This window comes from Malaya genurostris, chromosome 2 (assembly GCF_030247185.1).
Source record: "Malaya genurostris strain Urasoe2022 chromosome 2, Malgen_1.1, whole genome shotgun sequence".
Lineage (NCBI taxonomy): Eukaryota > Metazoa > Arthropoda > Insecta > Diptera > Culicidae > Malaya > Malaya genurostris.
In genome coordinates, this window is record NC_080571.1 from 54843140 (window position 1) to 54861962 (window position 18823).

General features: G+C 38.2%; 2 protein-coding genes across 4 annotated transcripts; both read right to left on the reverse strand.

Annotated features, from left to right (window-relative positions):
- Positions 1–1095: 1095 nt before the first annotated feature.
- LOC131432799 (chromo domain-containing protein cec-1-like) lies at positions 1096–16200 on the reverse strand. 3 transcript variants are annotated; one of them, XM_058599320.1, is made up of 3 exons: positions 16045–16200; positions 4658–5642; positions 1096–2596 (listed from the first exon to the last, which is right to left on the reverse strand). In XM_058599320.1, exons 1-3 carry the CDS (start codon positions 16087–16089, stop codon positions 2535–2537), a joined length of 1092 nt encoding a protein of 363 aa, XP_058455303.1. In that variant the 5' UTR covers positions 16090–16200; the 3' UTR covers positions 1096–2534. The 3 variants fall into 3 exon arrangements, with proteins under 3 accessions (XP_058455303.1, XP_058455302.1, XP_058455301.1); XM_058599319.1 differs by lacking the exon at positions 16045–16200 and adding an exon at positions 11822–12228 and having other exon boundaries at positions 1096–2593; XM_058599318.1 differs by lacking the exon at positions 16045–16200 and adding an exon at positions 11822–12212.
- Positions 16201–16216: 16 nt separating this feature from the next.
- LOC131432798 (cleavage stimulation factor subunit 1) lies at positions 16217–17812 on the reverse strand. The gene is made up of 2 exons (XM_058599317.1): positions 17673–17812; positions 16217–17612 (listed from the first exon to the last, which is right to left on the reverse strand). The coding sequence occupies exons 1-2, from the start codon at positions 17747–17749 to the stop codon at positions 16406–16408; spliced, it is 1284 nt and encodes a 427-aa protein (XP_058455300.1). The 5' UTR covers positions 17750–17812; the 3' UTR covers positions 16217–16405.
- Positions 17813–18823: the final 1011 nt, after the last annotated feature.

The window sequence follows — 18823 nt, forward strand, 5'->3', positions numbered from 1 at the left end:
CATTTATTATTTCCAGTAGTAAAAGGTTCGGAAACTATCAAAAATAAAGAAAACAAATAGTTTCGCCCTTCCTTATTAGGAATTGAAGTATCGCCCTGTTTGTTTGCATGGAACACGGAGGGCGAAACTTTCGTAAACAAATGGAATGACAGTTTCGCCCTTTATAGTTCTTTGTATTACTAAGATTGAGATTTTTGTAGAATCCGATTTTTTAGGCAAAATTGTAGGATTTTGAAAAATTTATTGGTAGGAGAGAGAAACTCGATTTGTTTACTTTTGTAAGATTCGTCCTTCTTTGAAAAACAGCTGATTTATTATGTAGCATTCGTCACTTCCTTGATGCTTGGAATCTTCCTTAAAAAACTACCTGCGCTACCGACCCTTCTTTTGCACAGGAATCGCGTACGTACACGTTCGAGTGAAAACAAGAATGGCTTGTTCGCATTCGTTCGAAAGCATGTGTTCGTCGTATGGTCGATACGGACGTAAGCAAACATGATGATACAAAATCAGTGAAAAAAACAAGTCAAATAACAAATGATATCAAAGATTTTTATTTACAACTCAAATCTGTACCAGAACTGATAATTTAAAGTTGTATGGGCGTTGTTTTTATGCATGTACGATGTTTAAAAGTGTGATTGATTCGAACGTAAACGGGAATACGAATTTGCTATACTTTCGAACGTATCGCATACGGCCGTAAACAAGAATGAGGGTGATTAATACTAGTATAAAACATTAAAATTCTTTAACATGAATTGTTTCCATTTTGTATGTGTTATTTATCGCCATGACTTTTTTTATGTTTAAAAGTTCGCCATGGCTTTCATTCCTATAAAAAATAATGACAAGACAAAAATCCTCTAATAATCAGATGAACATTACCCTTGAGCCAATTTGTTTATATTCTTGACACTTCACCTAGGTTAATGACGATCCCTTAAAGCCCCAAGAGATGTTGAATTGTTTAGTCCTGAAATTCTGAAAAAAACCACGTATGGTAAAGGTGGAACACCAATTATTTCGAGTGAAGCGAAAGTTTTACTGTAATAAGGACAGTCATCAGAATCCTTGAAAACAAGACCAGAAGCGTTGTTTGTCCATATTTCTATATTTATCATCTCTTTCTGTCTCATTCACGACACAATAATAAAATAACCTATACATTAGTTAAAAAGATTTCATTTTTTTTGTATTTTTCCGTTTTTTTTTCTCTTTCTTTGTGTTGTATTCCATCGCGCACAACACGTACGCGCGCATATGTGTTATGTAGTGTATGTTCTCAGGTTCCTGCCACAGACTGAAGGAGTCGAAAATAATGTAAAATCGGTGATCGTTTTTGTATAGTTGTCCATATATATTTTTCATTGTTACCAATATTAAATTGTATAAATCATATCTCTAAGATGGCAAAAATTAAGCTGAAATTCTTTTAGATCAGTTGTTTCCGCCCGTAGAAATCAAATATCGACAAGTACTCACGCGGTATTTTTCAAGAGCCAAAAAAAACCATTCATTCTTTGCCGACTAGATGACCTAAAACAGCAACGAATATTGGTTTCAGTCGCTCGGATTCTTGCATCGCGCCATTTAGACAAGTTCAGGTATCAAGTTAGAAAAGTAACGACTCGAACAATATATATTACCGGTGCAGCTTTACTAATCTATTGTGAATTTTGAGAATGGATGGGATCGGGGGGGTGTTCAAAAAGTCATTAAATGATGAATTCTACATTCAAAAGATGCTCGCTCGCTTTGAGTGCTCTCAAAATTTGCGCTTATTTGCTATCATACATGATTTTGTTGCTTTGTAATCATCTCAATTGCTACAACAGGTTCCGTACATAATTCTATAGCAGTGTGCTAAATTCTGGTTTGACTTGAACAAACAAAAAAGGAGAAAACATCCATATTACCTAACTCTAGCGATCTGTTGCTTATCAATGAATAAATCTGTTTTTAGTGTATATTTTACATCTTCCTTCAATTATTTTAGGTTTTTGTTTTGTTTTGTTTTGTTTTGCATCTACAAAGGTCGTTACTAATTAGTCCAAATTTCTAAAACAGATGCGAATGTAACGTAAAACTTTACGAGGGTACTCGGTTACGTAAAAGTAGCGAAAGAATGGCTGCTTAACGTTAAGCAAAAAAAAAAGAATTATTTTGGATTAAATTACTTGACTTACTGCAAGTACATTTCAAAAGGGACATTCGCTGGAAGGAGCTCGCCAGAAAGAGAGGATTTTTTTATAAAGAAATTGAAGGTAATCGTCGAGTGAGAAATGCACGTCTGCTGTCAATAATGTTGTTCTGCCGCATCGTAGAGTTCTCCCTCTCTGTTGATCCCCTTCTGTCTCTCCATTCTCTGTTTGTGGAACTATTCGACTGGAGGTCGTATTTTTTTCTATCATTTTAGATGCTCTGTGTTTGTTGTGTGGTAGAAGCTTTCCAAGAACAGAAGAAATTGTGAAGGAAATGATGATCAACGTAGTATCTCTTTCAGATGCAAAAAGGTACCCTCCGTATTCCGTCTACTGTGCTGCCGTTGGTTCTACAACTTCTGCCGCTTCCGCCGGTACAATCTTGGGTTCTGCTGGAAAAGGTAGGAAAAATAAAATTGATAATTTTTTATAGTGACGCAATTCTTTATAGAAAAACACCCAAATCTTCCAGAGATGGCTCACTATATATCGAAAAACTCTGGCCCTATGTTCGGGGTTGAAAATCCAACCCCGATATATCACATCCCCTGAGTATCAGACATCCGCTCTCTGCTTTGGTATTTCTTCACTCTTTTGTTCTACCGATACACTATGTAAGCACGAAACGCAATCAAAAGCTTTCTTGCACGATGCGTCCGATGTTTGGATTTACTAGGTAGGCACAAATAAACATTTGTTGGCAGCGGTACCTTAAGATGCCGATGTGATGAAGTTATTTTTACTGAAAAAATCGCCTACCGAGGTTTGAACAGCTGAGATCGGTATTCCAATTGACCAGTGTGTAGACTCACAGCGAGTTAGGTTACGTTTATTTACGATCGCAAAGGGTTGGGTGAAGAAGTTCCGTAATTTTGAGTGGCTTAACTCCTAATTCCAATCAATATTTGAATAAACTGGAGCCCTTCTAATTCTAACCTTTTACTTCATGCATAAGTTAATGAATTAAATTGAGATTCATTAGGAATTTTAGGAATTTCTGAAAGTGCATTTCGATAACTTTTTCTACTCTACATACAATAAGATTTGATTCCTTCGTTTCGGTAATTTTTTTGACGAAAACTTTTGGTGTTATGAATTTCATGAGTTACTGCACAGATTCAAGAAGAGAAGGAATTACTCAGCTCAGTTCTGAGGTTTGTTGTTCTCTTAGTCTTAGTTTGGCTCTGTGAGAACTTGTATGCACACCTTCAGGAGAGGCTTCAATTGCTTATGCTTATGGCAGTTGAAAACAAATTGCTGTCTCAGTTGCAACTTTAAAATAAATAAGTGATAAAGTTATTGGCAGATTTACTCGAAGTGCAGAGCCTTGAATCCTTCTATAATACGAAATAAGTTTAATAATTCGTCAATAAATCGAAATAAGTTTGATTAAAATTCCCCATTTAAAAGTATATCGTTATTTCATTGTAATAAAAAAATACAAGCGAATATGCATTCCTCAATCTTTAGTTTTTACTTCCAACGAACAGTTACATCAGATATCATACCACAAAATCAGTGCACAACCAGTGAATTTGGGCATGAGACGCCACTGTGTATAGGAAATTCCATAGAATATGGGACAATAAGGCGTAGAACGATACAATAGATTTCAGTCTTAGCATCTTGTAAAATCAAATAAACAGATTTTGATGAACATTTTCAAAATGTTGATCGAGAATTCAGAACTTTTTAACTGATCTCACAAATCAATAATCTTAAGCGGCCCATACAATTCCAAATGAATCTTGGACGGAATAAAAAACTGAACGATCAACTGAACTGAGCGTGTGTTGCGTTTTGTCTACATGTCATTTTTGTCAGTTTTTTTTTCATCATGGAGACACATTATTATGATCAAAAGAAAACTGACGAACTGAACGACTAACTGAAGAACTGATGAGTTAACCGGATGAAACTGAGCTTGAGAGCTTTAGTAAAAAACGGCCGGATGAACTCACTCAGTCACTTAAAAGGCTATCCGCATTAGGCAGATCCGACCGATCCGAGCTCTCCGGCGTCTACTTTTTTCCTTTCCTTACAACTGTGTGCATGTGCAGCTCAGCCATAGCCGAAGCTGAGAAAAAGTCAACGCCGGAGAGCTCGGATCGGTTGGATCGACCTAATGCAGATAACCTTTAAGTTAATCATTTAGTTCACGAGAAACTGTCCGGAAAACTGAGAGTATGGGCCGCTTTTTATTTCAACCGAACGCCAGAAGGGTTCCGCCCGCCGTTCACAGACGACAATGTTCTTTCACACAATTTCGTGTCGGTACTGAGCCGGACAAGCGTGAATACACTTATTGAACCGCATGGAAGAATATTTCCAGCCGGAAAATTATTTTGATTTATCCAAATTATTATGATTTATCCATCAGATTCAATATAATTGTAGTATTGATGTCTAAATCACCTTTTTAACTCAATCCATAGAGTTCAAAGATAACTTACCAGCAGTCTCCAGCTTCGTCTCTTCCAGATTATTTTCCACCGGCACGACGTCATTCGTCTTGGCTGGTTCTGTGCTGCTGACGTCGTTGACAATTGTCACCGCTGTCTGCTTCTCCACTACCACCGGTTCTTCCATAACACAATCATCGTCGCCTTCAAGCGCAGCGCTTCCGTTTCCTTCCACCTCAACCGGAATTGACGCCGAAGCAGGTGCCGGTGTTGAGTTTTGTTGCTGCAGTTGTTCTTCAACAACAACCGGTGCTTCCACAGCAGGTTCCTTTACAGGCTCGCTAGCTTCCTCGGCAACTGCAACGGGTTCCTTTTCGATGGCGGCAGGGACAGCAACGGCAGGAGCAGGTTCTTCTGTCGCTGGATTTTCGGGCGCTAAGTCTGTTGTGTCATCTGTGTGCTTTTCTTCCTGTGGAGTGACATTCTGTTCGGTTTGTTCGGCATCGACTTCCATTTTTTCCGGAACTGGCTCTTCCAATTTGTCTTCTGTCTTGCTGTCTGTGTTATTTACAACAGCGTCAACCTTATCAACTTCCTTTGCGTCAGCCTCGCCATGCACTTCAGCAGCCTCTGGTTGGGAAACTTCCTCCTCCGCCTTTGCATCAGCTTCGTCCTTCGATTCATCCTCCTCCTTCTTTGGCTCCTCCTCATCATCTTTCTTGGCGCTTTCCTCTTCCTTGTCTTGAGCGGAAGGCCGTCCCCGCTTTTTGGGAGTCTTAGCTTCACCTTCCGGAGATTTCTCCTCATCGTCGTCAATATCTTTCTTCCCTCGTCCCCGACGGGAAGGAGTAGCAGCTGTGCGAGACTTCTTTGCTGGTGGAGTAGCCGGTGTGGCCGGTGTCGAGTTGACGCCACGTGTGCTAGCGCGGGTACGACGGCGACCACCTTCCTCCGACGGATCCATACCCATATTCTTCAGTAGTTCTTCGCTTTCCTTTTGGAATGCATCTTTGCGCTTAGATGGCGTACGCTTTGTCTGAAACAAACAAAACAAACAAATTAGTACCACTGGTTTTACTAGCACAAGTCCCACGAATCAAAACAATCAAATGCTCGTTTGAAGAAGAAAACACGAAAGGATAATAACTAAAGGGAGTTGTTGGTTGTTTGTGTGCTATACTGCTACGAATGTTGAAGTAAATTTGTTGACCTAGCCGTTCTTCTGCTTGTACAGTTTTTTCCCGCACACTGGAAACACGACTAAAAACAGACTGTGATAGTGTTGGTGTGAGAAGTGTGAAAAAAAACGTGGATGGGTCAGTTGCAGGAGGCTTCTCGGCATGACAACGTTCGTTGAATATGCAACGGTCGATCAATTAGGCAAGCATTATATCACGATCGAAACAACCATAACGGAGCAGAAAGAGGAATAACGTTCACAAACGCAGCGGCGGTAGACATGCGTTGGGGTTATCGGCGAAAGAGATCTGCACCGGAATTCGTCGAAGAAAAACGAACAAGATCCAAAAATAGTCAACATAAAAATGCATGTTTTTTTGCTTTTTAACGAACATGAAATTTGAATGAAAACGGCTCATATTTTTTATTATTGATTCATATTTTCAAAAATAAGCGCAGTAAGCGGCGCAAAGCTCGGCTACTACTTGCTAATTGTTGCTACTTTGTAACATTTTTAGCACGTAACCGGAATAAGCGATTGATCAGAATCAATATGAGCTGCACACGTTCTCCCTGTTGCCGAGTTCTCATCGGAGGGGCAAATAAGAAATGCTGAACAAACGGAATACCCACACGGATTGCGCACTCCTCCCCTGTGTCATGTAAGTGAAAGTGCACTAACATTGGAAGTCACTCATAAAATAATCTTCATATTTATCTCCTCCTACTACGGCGGTATGAAAAAAAAAATGCTACGGTCATTGTCGAATCGGTTGATATAGGTAACAGGAAAATAAAAGTCGGTTAAACGTGAACGTTTCAACCATATTCGGTGTGTTGTGTGCGTGTAGTTTGATAATGCGGAAAGAGTAGAAAACAAACGACCGAGAAAAATAAGGTCGACCAACGTTGTTTGAGATTGTACTCGTTAAGTAATACCTATGCCAACACAATCTACCGACTAGAATAGAGGACGACCAAAGTTTTACTAATCATGAAAATTGATGATTATCATTTTTTCTAGTACTGATAAAAGGTAAGCTGACTTGCAGCGGATAGGAAACTTAACTTATATTAAACAATTCATTAGAATTTGCATATCTGACTTTAATGCTGAAAAAACACACGAAATTGTAAAGACTCTGACCTTTGACAAATGGCTTCCAAGTTCATTCCAACTCCGAGTATGATTTCAATTCAAATACGTTTAAAAAATGCTTTTTTGCTTTTTTTGCTCATGAGAATAATTCATGTGACATAGATCGATTTCATTTCGGTCAATACGAGCAGATTATGCACTGGAAATTCGAAAACGAAACGCCAATAACACAGATGAGATGACTTAGTAAAACCCGAACGAATAGAGGCGAGATCTGACGAAAGAATACCTAGTCGATGACAGTGATGTTTCGGCGATTGTTTCCGAAGAAAGTTTAACTCCATCCGAAATTCCGCAGGGAAACCATCTGGGCCCTTAGGTCCTTTTGTTTTATTTCAACTATGGAAGATTCTCACCAGCAGAGATGGCATTTCACCAGAGTGATAAACGCTAGAGTCAGATTTTTGCCACACCGAGGATGCAAAAAACGAAGCACCGCACAAAGAGGAAAGCGCACTTCTTCTCAGTGTCGAATAGACAGCATTTGAGTGTGTGCTTGTGGTTAAAGCAGCTGGCGCGAGTGAAACACATTCTCTTCGCATGAATCGCTCACACGCGCTCTCGTCTAAATACACCCAAGTGACCACTGGTGCGTGATGGTGAGCGAACACTTCTGTAAACTTCAATTAATAGAGAGTAGATCTGGCCTTGCTATGAAAAATTTGTAAGGAAACCCGAAAATTTTAAAATTGTTTTATTTTGCTGATTTTGCGTGTCCACGCTTCATCTACGAAAACCATACAGCAGAGTGCTCACCGGCGTGTACACCTCTGTGAAAGTATCTGCATCCACCTCAGAGAATTTATTAGCTAATGCTCTAGCACTTTGGTGCGATTCAGTGAAAGAGGTAAAAGGAAATAAACAAACGCACTTATGATGCGTGCACACTTTACACAACAGTGGTGTATAAATGTGAAAGAGAAGAGCTCTCGTTGAAGTTGTCAGTGCGAGGGGAGAAATTTTGCTTGCTCATCGTCACACAGAGGAGATAGACATCTCTGCTCACCAGATGGACCGCGGATATCTCTCGCTATCGAAATCTATGGCATAATCCACAGCTCTGTGGCAATTGAGGGACTTTGCTGACTGATGCAAAATCAATCCAATCAACAATCAGTTTTGATCCCCGAGAATATTATAATTCTTACGATACCGTCAACCATAATATAAATCATTATTGGACAGCAACTACTTAATCTAGCAATAATAAATAAATTAACTTGTTGGATGAAAATTCTGTAGGAAAAAGTCTACGTTTATCTACGAGTGTCAAATTTTTTCGAGAAACCATCTTCGCGTTTCCTTCGTTTGTTCAAAAAACTAGTTGAAATTGCATGCAAAAATCTAAAATTTCAAGTTTCTCTTGTCACTGTGTTAGTGTCTTCTCCGTGCACATGAGTTACTGCACAGATTCAAGAAGAGAAGGAATTACTCCGTTAAGTTTTTGGATTTGTTGTTCTGTCCAGAGCTGCTATATGTCACTATCAATTAGCAACTTTGCACGATGAAGATTGGAAAGCTTATGTCACTGGACGATGTGTCTAAATATTAATCAAGTAGCATAAACATTGAATTATATTCATTTACTCCAATAAACTTTGAAGTGCAATGACTTTTTGCAAAGAACAATGAACTTTATCAGTTCATGTTCATGTTAGTACGCCCATTGATTTTTTTACTTTAACAGTGAATAGGAGAATGAGAGAGTAAGTCGCCTCTCTTCGACTGACTATATTTCTACTTGGTCACACAACTATCGAGTATCACATTTGATAGTCACTTTCACCGTACCGATTACAGTTGACGATGATTTTAGTCAGTCTGTCAAGGTTATTTGACATGGTTGACAAATTGCAACTCTGGTTCTGTCACGTTTGACTCTGTGAAAACTTGTATGCACACTTTCAGGAGAGGCTTCAGTGGCTTATATTTATGGCAATTGAAAACAAATTGCTTTCTCAGTTGAAACTTAGAAGCGGCTTTATTGATGAAGTTATTGACAGATTTGCTCGACGTACAGAGGGCTGAATTCATTCTTCTATTGTATCATGATACGAAAAAATTTTAATTAAAAAAATTCCATCAAAAACTGCTTCGTTATTTCATTGTATTGAAAAACATAAGCGAATTTCCATTCATCAATCTATTGTTTTCACTTACAACGTCACGAGACAAAGCATTTCGTTTCAAAGAATCGTTCAGAACTAGATCTCCTGAACGGGTTTTTCGTTCGTTCGATTCTAATGAGCCCAACAATTTTTTTTCAAGTACTAATACTGTTGGGTACTACCTTTTCGATATAAGCAGCGGTGCTGTAAAACTTCGTCCAATTTAATTGAAATCAAATGTGTGCATACATTGACGATCCTTTTACGGCAGTAAATTTCACATTCTAACACACAACCTTTGCTGTCGCGCCGAATGAGCATTATCCCGAACTTCATTCGTTTCCTTTCAATTCTGAATAACGACGTATTGGTTTTTCGATCGAATATGGTTCGGTAGAATCCTAGCTACCTTTGATTTTGCTAGCGTTATTCGGAATACGAATGAAATACGATCAAAAAAACGAAAACAAACAAACGTCTTTTTGATTACTTTGATAGTGCTTTTGAACTGAACTGGGAATGGACTGCCCGGCTCTAATGTCTGATTAGCGAACTACTGAGTAGCATAAAAGTTCAACATAAACTGTTATGCACTGACGAGTCGAAGACGCAACACCAAATATATAATTTTTTTTGATGAATCAACTTTTTGTTTGTGGGTTCGAGTAAAGCGTTCCTAATTGGAAAATAGTCCCAATTTTGTTACGAAAACTGAGGCAAGAGCAAATGTGCGGTGTTATCCCGGGTTTGCGACTCAACGCATAAGGCCCAGGCCTTACAAGCCAGTTGTCGTATGTTCAAGCCCCGACCTGGAAAAATTCGTAGTGTCAATAGGGCGGATCGATGAAGTCAAGAGAGACTATAAAAATATTGGGTCATTGAGTACGACTAGTACGACTTGTACTTGTAACTCTTTCGAAAGTTGCAAGAAAATAATGCTCATCATTGAGATTTTAAAAATTTAATTTTAACGTATTTTTATAGAACTTCATGGATTGGTTTCCATCGTATCAATTATTGTTTACATGGAAGACAAAGAGCCGAGCAATGAACATCATATCTGTATAGAATGTTCAAACGATGAATGCAACAATGAGAGATTATCTTTGTTTACTTTCTCTTTCGATTATTACGGTACTCTTAGCAATCCTTCTCTCCAACTATTTATTGATAATAATAACTAAAGTTATTATCTTTTATTCTGCACTGAAGAAGTTACCGAGAAAAGCAGGAACATTTTGCAATAATCGAAAGAGAAAGTGAACAAAGAGAGCCTCTCATTGTTACATTTGTCGTTTTGAACATTTTATACAGATATGTTTTAACTAGAGGTGCGCATAACAGCTCATTTTGGTGAACAGCTCCGAACCGATCAGCTCACCAAAGGGAATCGATTCGATGTATCAGCTCATCAGCTCTTTTAGTTTGAACTTAAGGTTCATTTTGTGCGCCGTTTTTCGTATGCACCGGTTTTCTTTCATATGCATGATCGAAATTGAATCATTGATTTGCAATGATGCAATGAATGCAATGCGAATTAATTTATCTTTAATTGATGTCGACTAAATTGAATCTTTCAAAGAGCCGAAGATCCGATCAGCTCGTTGCGTGTTCCCTTCGTCATAATACAGTGAATTCGGTAGCACATTAGTGAGCTGGTGAGCTGCGGTTCTTTTGGAAAGAGCTGTGAGCTGTCAGCTCACTTCAATGATTCGATTCACTGGAACAGCTCAGGAGCGAATTGCCCATCTCTAGTTTTAACATTCGAAAGGATCTATCGTACGATATGCCCTAATCACATGTTGGTACCGATTTGGAGAATTAATACAGTGCAAAACATTGGATATATTTACTACTGATGTAATGAAGTAGTGTACATTTTTAGAAAACAAAAACTATTGTGCATTATAAATCTATAGAAATGAAAAAGTTTTGTTATGTAGTGTCATTCTACTTGGAATAATTTATGGGAACTACAATTTAAGTAAACAAACCAAATCATTCTATTTTTAAACGATTTCATTTTCTCGAGTATAGCTAAAATTCCAATAATACTCTAATAGTAATTATGTCGTTGAAGAAAATAGAAAAGGTAACTGACTGTATTATTTATCATATCAATTGCACACACGCACAGCACAATCGCCGTTATATGATTTCAAACTAAACACCGCAACAAACACATACACCCAAGCGTACACACTTTCGGTAGCATTTCATACCTATCACGCAATATTGTCAAGCAACAACGCAACGTAATCAATCGAACATTTTGAAAACCTTGCTAAACACACAACAATAGGATAAACTTTTTCTCAAAAACATGATCAAATTGGACCAATTCTGGTTCACTGGGAGCTTCGCGTCACTCGGAAAATTTTCTCATCTCATCACGCACGCACACTATCGAGCATTCCACTCGATGATGACACCAACACCACCACCCGAACGAATGGGTCGAAGAACCATTTCATGACGAGGGAAAAGATGGAAGTAAAACTAGCGCTACTGCTTGACCACACCGAGATGGAACCCGGAAAAGCTTTTGCGTGCTAAATGCGTCCAGTTGGGTCGCTCAGTAAATGCTTTCCTGTTTCGACACGAAAAATCAAGTTCCGCCAAACCCACGCCAATGCGGTAACTTTCCCCCGTTCGTTGGGCATAGCACAAATAAAGATGGACATTTTTTCGCTCCCGCTCGAAATCCCAAGCGCGATGACGATACAGTTCTCAACACTTGCAAAGAAAAAAAAATCGCTGCGTACTTACCGGCGTTTTCACTTCAACTTCCACCGGAGCGGGTGCTGCTTCGGTCGTATTCGAGTCCGACATTGTTCCAGGTTCTTCAACGAGAAAATCTAGTCGATAGTCCGTACTGCTAATAATATTCCAAATACGCGCTTCGCACAGGGTCAAAATAACATGAAACGTTTTTCCTCGCAAACGCACTCTCTCTCTTTGCAGCAGCAGCAAAGCCACAACACCACAGTTCAGCAAGCAGTCGAAAAGCAAACTCAACTCAACTCGACGTCGCTCTCGCAGTTTCGCGAAGGAAAGCGACAGCAAAGTGAAAAGGGATTACCGATGACTGGGGCCACGCTATATCACTAGCTCGTTCTTTCCAACGCGTAAAAGTATAACCAATTTTAACCGAAGACTGATCCAAGAAAGAAGGGAAAGGAAGAATGTCGCGAATGATGCGGTGCGCGGAGCAACAGCAAACAAAACGCGCAGTAAAAAATACGAGAAACTTGCGAACCGGGAGAAATTTAACGAATGTTTGACGAACAAAATGGCCGATCCGAAGCGCCGCTGTACGATGTGCCTTGTTGGCAGAGATGCCAGGCTTACTAATCTATTTTGATAGTTCTTTTGTATTTGCACACCATTTAGAGATGTGCAAAACAGCTCATATTGGTGAGCAGCTCCGAACCGATCAGCTCACCAAAATGAATCGATTCGATGTATAGCGGACCTTACACGATCATTAAAAATGTCATTACTAAAAAATAATATCATTTTAATGAACGTGTAATGATGAGTTTTCTATGCAAATTTGAAATATTACTTAGTCATCATTAAAAATGACAAAAATAATTCTCGTGTTCATTTAGATTGAACTGATGGTTAATTTAGTGACCCGTTTCCCTCTTAGAAAAAAAACGTTCAACGGTGGTTCTTCATTGGTCCAATACGTTGTATCATTGGTTCAACGAACGTCCAATCAATCGTTCAACGGGAAGCCAACACGGGACCTTCGTTTGACGATTTTGAAACAGACTGCTAAACCGAATGCCATTTTTCATATGAGGAGTTGGAGCCCTGTTGGACTAGTTTTACTGGACAATTTCAGAAGTTTTGTCCACTTATTTTTTAAACTAACACTACATACCTGTACAATACTTCTACTTCGCGTAGAATAACAACGAATCTTCTTTCTATATGGAGGAAACACCTAGATTCCACACTATTTTTGCGAGAGAAAAAACAACAACAAACCGTTGCAGCAAATTGAACGAATATTTCGTGCAGTATGTCGTTCAATAAGCGCTCAACGACCTACAAAATAGAACCGAATGCTGAGAGGGTGCTGTGAGAGGTAAGATTTCTTACTGATAATGTCTCATTTAATCCGGTGAAGAGAATAGATGCAGGCATGGAAGAAATAACGAAACTTGGTGCAATGAGGCGAACTGGGAAGCAAATGAGTGAGCTGGTGAGTTGCGGTTCTTAAAAAAAAACTGTGAACTGTCAGTTCACTTTTATGATTCGATTCATTCGAGCTCAGGAGCGAATTGCCCATCTCTACACCAAATCGAACTACACGGTATAAAAGTGTGACAATCACCCTTATTCTGAATAACGACTGATTGATTTTTCGATCGTATTTCCTTTGTATTCCTTATAACGCTAACAAAATCAAAGGTAGCTAGAATTCGAACGAACCACATTCGAATAACTATGTATACTATGGGATTTTCACTGAAATCCGAGAATCACATAAAGAGAACAATTTTGAAACTACTGTTTCGCTCATGTCGTTCTCATAATTTGCAAACGAAACTGAGAGTGACATTTATTTTTCGTCATTTTCGTATATCTTGAGTCAATAAAAATGACTTTTTCTAGCTCTGCGCTCGATTATCGTTTTCTACGTGTACATAAAACTTTACACGAAAAGCACACGCAGTCAACTTCAAACAATTATTTGAATCAAATAAAGCTATTTTTGAATTAAGATTTGAATCAAGTAAAACTCTTTAAATTTATATTCAAATATATAAGGCAATGGATTCAAATATAAAAATTTTATTGAACCAAATCAAAAATTTATTTGATTCAAATGCTTGTTAAGGTACATTAAATATATTTGAATCAAATATGTCGTAGTAAGGATTCAAATAAAAAATTATGTTAACTCTTGAATTAAACTAAATCAAATATACTGAGTTTTAGCTTCAAATTCATGGATGTTCATTAAAATTTTTCGTCCTAGAATCAAATACCAGAAATTATTATCAAATATTTTCATTGAATCAAACAATGGAACTAGTGAGTGCTTTCATAGGATAGGTAGGTCATAAATTATGTATGTACAGGGAACTTACATTTGTATTCATTCCAGAGAATGTTTTCTTAGTAGAGTTTGTGAAAATTGTTGAACGAAAGGAAGTAGGGGAGTTAATATCGTAGCCTTAGTTAGCTGAGCGCATATGCATTCAAAATTAATAAAAAATTATTTTACAATAATTCGTCAAAAATTCTTTTCAAATAACAATCTATTGAATTGAAAAAAATTCATCATTGAATCAATTATATTTAATTCAAAGTGAAATGAAATTAGATCCAGGTGGAAATGAAATATATTTGAATTCCAAGCACAATATATTTGAATCTAACGTTCATCTTATTTGTTTCTGTGTGCGTAGAAATAAAAAGTATTTGCTTTGAAGTAAATATCAAATGTATTTGAATCAAAGGCAAATGAAAAAAAGCGCTGATTAAAAAATAAAATACCTTTGAATTCAAAGTGTAATATATTAAAAATAAAAAAAAAATTTCTGCGTGCACACAAATAAAAATTGCTGTTGCGTACGATTTTGCAAACAAGCATTATTACTATAGTGGTCCTTGTGCTTTTCAAAAGCTCAGTTAAATTTTTTACACGCATTGCAAAGTTAAATCATATGTCTTTTATCTGTGGCATGAGCGGCGAGAATTATTAAAAATAAGTGTACTCAAAATCTAGTGATTTCTTGAAAGTTACTACTAACCGAATGATAAAAAATTATTTTGATATTTTCTCAAAATTTTCAGGTTCCTTCTAATCGCGTTAGATGCAACTGACTAGATTAAACAGTTGCACTATTTATGTACCATTTAATTCCACTATTTCACTGTCACGTTATTACACTTTCACAAAGTCACTATACTTTAATGAAGCATAACAAACGTTGCAATACAGATACGCGTATTTCGGAATGTTATTTACACCCTTCTTCAATGTATCGGTTTTTTACATCCTTCTTCAGTGTATCGGAATTAAATGGTACATAAATAGTGCAACTGTTGAATATATTCCGCTAACAGCTCCAGGTGAAAAATAGTGACTAGATTAGATCTCCAAATAATTTAAACAATAAACCATTTTGATGTCTAGATCTACACGAAATCAAAACACAAATTACCAACACCCTAAATTAAGCAATGCTTTGTGAATACACTAAGGTCTTTTTTATGCGTTTTTTTATGCGAATTTTCAGAGTTATGCGGTTTTCTATGCGAAGTTTAAGATTGTTTTTATGCGAATTTTCAGAGTTATGCGGTTTTTTATGCGAAGTTTCAGAGTTATGCGGTTTTTTATGCGAATTTTCAGAGTTATGCGGTTTTTTTATGCGAATTTTCAGAGTTATGCGGTTTCCCTTCTGCGGTTTTTTTATGCGAAGTTTCAGAGTTATTCGGTTTTTTGTTTTATGCAAAGTTTCAGAGTTATGCGTTTTTTATGCGAATTTTCAGTTATGCGGTTTTTTATGCGTTTTTTTATACTCGCATAAAAGAAGACTTCAGTGTATTTGCTTCAGAACCTGCTCAAAATGGCTCTGCAAGTGTTCAATTGCAAATGAATATAAACTAAAGTATTTCGATGTTCATTGTTCGTAGTAAAATAAGACTTAGGGGTATAAAAACACTTGTTTTCTAAGTCACTTTTAATGTTGAGTACTCAGGTCAGCTGCTACGAATAAAAATAGCTTGTCTAGGAATATGAACACATCTTTGGTTGAGTTTTTATTACGATGCTAGTTCACTTTTTTGATACAAAAGAATATAATTCAAATAATTACATTGGAATGTAGTTCTATATCGTTCGAACATTATTATATGCATATAATTGCATAGCTACTGCCTACAAAATGATAGTCAAACAATCGAAACAAAGATTTCCAGTACAATTAAAATCTCGTAGAGCAAACTCAAACTTTTTCTAAACTTACCTCCCGTAGACCCGCCAAAATCACACGAAAACTTCGCAACAACATGATGTTACCGTCACCTTCGACAAACAACTGCCAGAGCTAAAAAAAATGTGCAACCTTACACCGTTCCCTACGCTGTGCGGCACAACAGACGGTCAGGGCATCTTCAAAACAATAAGTCAACGCCAGCTAGGAATAGGTCACACATGTTTAACGACCGTAAACGCTGTCAGCGCAGATCGGCTTAGGTTACCAAATTATTCAGTGTCTTTATTCAATATGCTTCATGATGGACCTAATATAAAAGAATGAAATGCGATATCAGTTAGTACAATAGATGTGTAGAGTGCTTGGGCATGCACTGGCTTATAATTTTTGTTTAGTGAGAGTTGGACCGTCTCACCCAGAATCTCGCTCGGTAATCATCCGAACAGGTTAGGAACGCCGGATGGTTCGGAGAGTGGACGATAAAACGGACAGCTCCGTTGTGACCAAGTGACATCAAATGGCAACGGGATGCGTTGCGTGAGTTCCACGAGCACAAGGACGTGGTGACTTCATCCGGGAAAAGAACGTAATCCTCAGTGTGATTGAAAACAGCTTGCGTTTGATGTTCTTGCTTGCCGGTCGTTCCGGCACCGGTATAAGCAATCAAACAACGACTAGTGCTCAGTTCCCAGAGCTTGACTAAAGAATCCTGACCGGATGAAAGCAGATATTTTCCATTCCGCGTAAAAACTACCGAACAAATCTCCGATCCGTCGTGAGCTTGAGCAAAAGTATTAATACAACGACCGCTTACGCCATCCCAGAGTTTTATGGAGCCATCCATACTTCCGGTAGCATAAACTTTAGCATTAATCGAATATCTAACACATGTGATAGAATCTGTATGCTGTTGAGATGGAATAGCACTGACAAAACATTGGCCGGTTTGAACATCGTAAACTCTGAGAACATGATGGTCGGTCCCGACAGCCATATAGTCCCCAGTCGGATGGAATGCTAGACAACAAACTGGGGCACAATCGCTCAACACCCGGTGCGCTTTTTTGACAGAAGCTTTTGAAATGTCGAACAATTTGACCGTGTGATCTCGAGCAGCCGAAGCAAGAATCTGATCCTTCGGATGAAACTCCAAATAAGAAACCTCGTCCGTGTGATCATACAATGTCCTGATAACCGGATGGCCCTGTTGTTCTCGTCCCGAATCCTGCTCATCCGGAGCCGACTTCGCTAACATTCTGTCAACGTCTAGAATTTTTATGCTAGCATCTACACTCCCGGTAGCTACTAATTGTCCATCATAACTGAAACAACCAGCTCTGCATGCAGCCTTGTGGGAGGTCACGTAAGCCGTTTCGTATGATGCTGGTTCCGGTGCCATGGCACTGCTTTCGATCTCAAACTCGAGATCCAATCCGGACGATACTTCATCGAACACGTTTGTTTGCTTGCTCGAGTCTATCTGACTTGCCTGCCGAAAAATGTTCAGCAACCGATCAGACGGCGGACACGGTGGATCTGCGCGCACTAATCCGGTCAGCTCCACTGCCAGTTGATGATGACCGTCGTAAAATAGTTGACTGTACAACAGAGACAAGGTAAGGTCAAAGCATGGCAACAAAAACATTTTCTATAATTACCTTATCATCAAACGATACAACAGTTCGCGACACTTTACCACATTTTGCGGATCTACGAAATCGGAGTCTTTCATCATGTTACTTTTGTTTTCTTCCCAACAATCTAGAATCGTTTAAATGCAGGAAAACAACCGGCGTCGGCAGCAGAAAAACAACCCGAGTCCCGAATAAAACTCTTGTCAAAATGCCCCTCGCAATGAACTGTTTTAGCGACGAACAAACATTCATTCGTTGAACGGAATGTTCATGCGATGTTTTCTTTACTGTCGGGATAATACTGCACGCTCAATAAAAAGTGCACCACTGCGCAGCAAATGAAGTCATAATTACCTGTGACGTAATTACTCACATGAGAAGTTGAAGATGAATCACAGAGAACAGACATCCAAGCTAGTAAAAACTTTTTCAAAAAAGCTGTGTACAGTATATTAGTGAAAATTCGTTAAAAATAACCGTTGTCTACGATTTTGCAAGCATGAAGCACCATTGTAGGCAAAGGATCCATAAGCATTTGCAGGGCTACTCGAAGCGCCTTTTTGGGTGATTTGCTACTTGGTAATGGATGACAACGTGCTTTCGAGAAAAACGCAATTAAATTGTATTGCCTGTAAAATCGAAGGAAACATATTTAAGGGGCGCGTGGGTACAGAGAACCAACATCCAAGTATATAGTTCAATTTGTGTACGAAATTTAACGATTGCTTTACAAAGCCATTACCCATCTGCCATCTTCGAGCAGTAATCCTTTATGGGCTTTTGAGTTCGAGCTTTCATATAATGAGAATTCTTGCGTGGAAAGCCGTGCGCAACGGTGATTTTTAACGAATTTTTACTTGTATGCTCTACACAGCTTTTTTGATAAAGTTTGTACTAGCTCCAGTCTGTTATCTGTAGCGTAGGCTCTAACACTTTCGAAAAATCATTTTTATTTGTATTTTGATATAATAAAACGTTTCAAGAATGTTTTGTCAAATTCGAAATATTCTTGTAATGTTTTACTATAAGAAAATACAAACAAAAAATAAATGATTTTTCAAAACAAGAGTCTAAAGCGGCCCATATACCTTCAGTTTTCCGTACAGTTCAAATGAACTTTGGACGCAATAAACAACACATTACTCTGATTAGAAGAAAACTGACGGACTGAACGA

Coding starts and splice junctions, on each gene's coding strand:
- LOC131432798 (XM_058599317.1), bottom strand. CDS start 17,749: ATGATGAAAGACTCCGATTTCGTAGATCCGCAAAATGTGGTAAAGTGT. Junction 17,613..17,672: donor TTGTATCGTTTGATGATAAG/GTAATTATAGAA, acceptor TCTGTTGTACAG/TCAACTATTTTACGACGGTC.
- LOC131432799 (XM_058599318.1), bottom strand. CDS start 11,884: ATGTCGGACTCGAATACGACCGAAGCAGCACCCGCTCCGGTGGAAGTT. Junction 5,643..11,821: donor AAGTTGAAGTGAAAACGCCG/GTAAGTACGCAG, acceptor TGTTTGTTTCAG/ACAAAGCGTACGCCATCTAA. Junction 2,597..4,657: donor GACGAAGCTGGAGACTGCTG/GTAAGTTATCTT, acceptor TACCTTTTCCAG/CAGAACCCAAGATTGTACCG.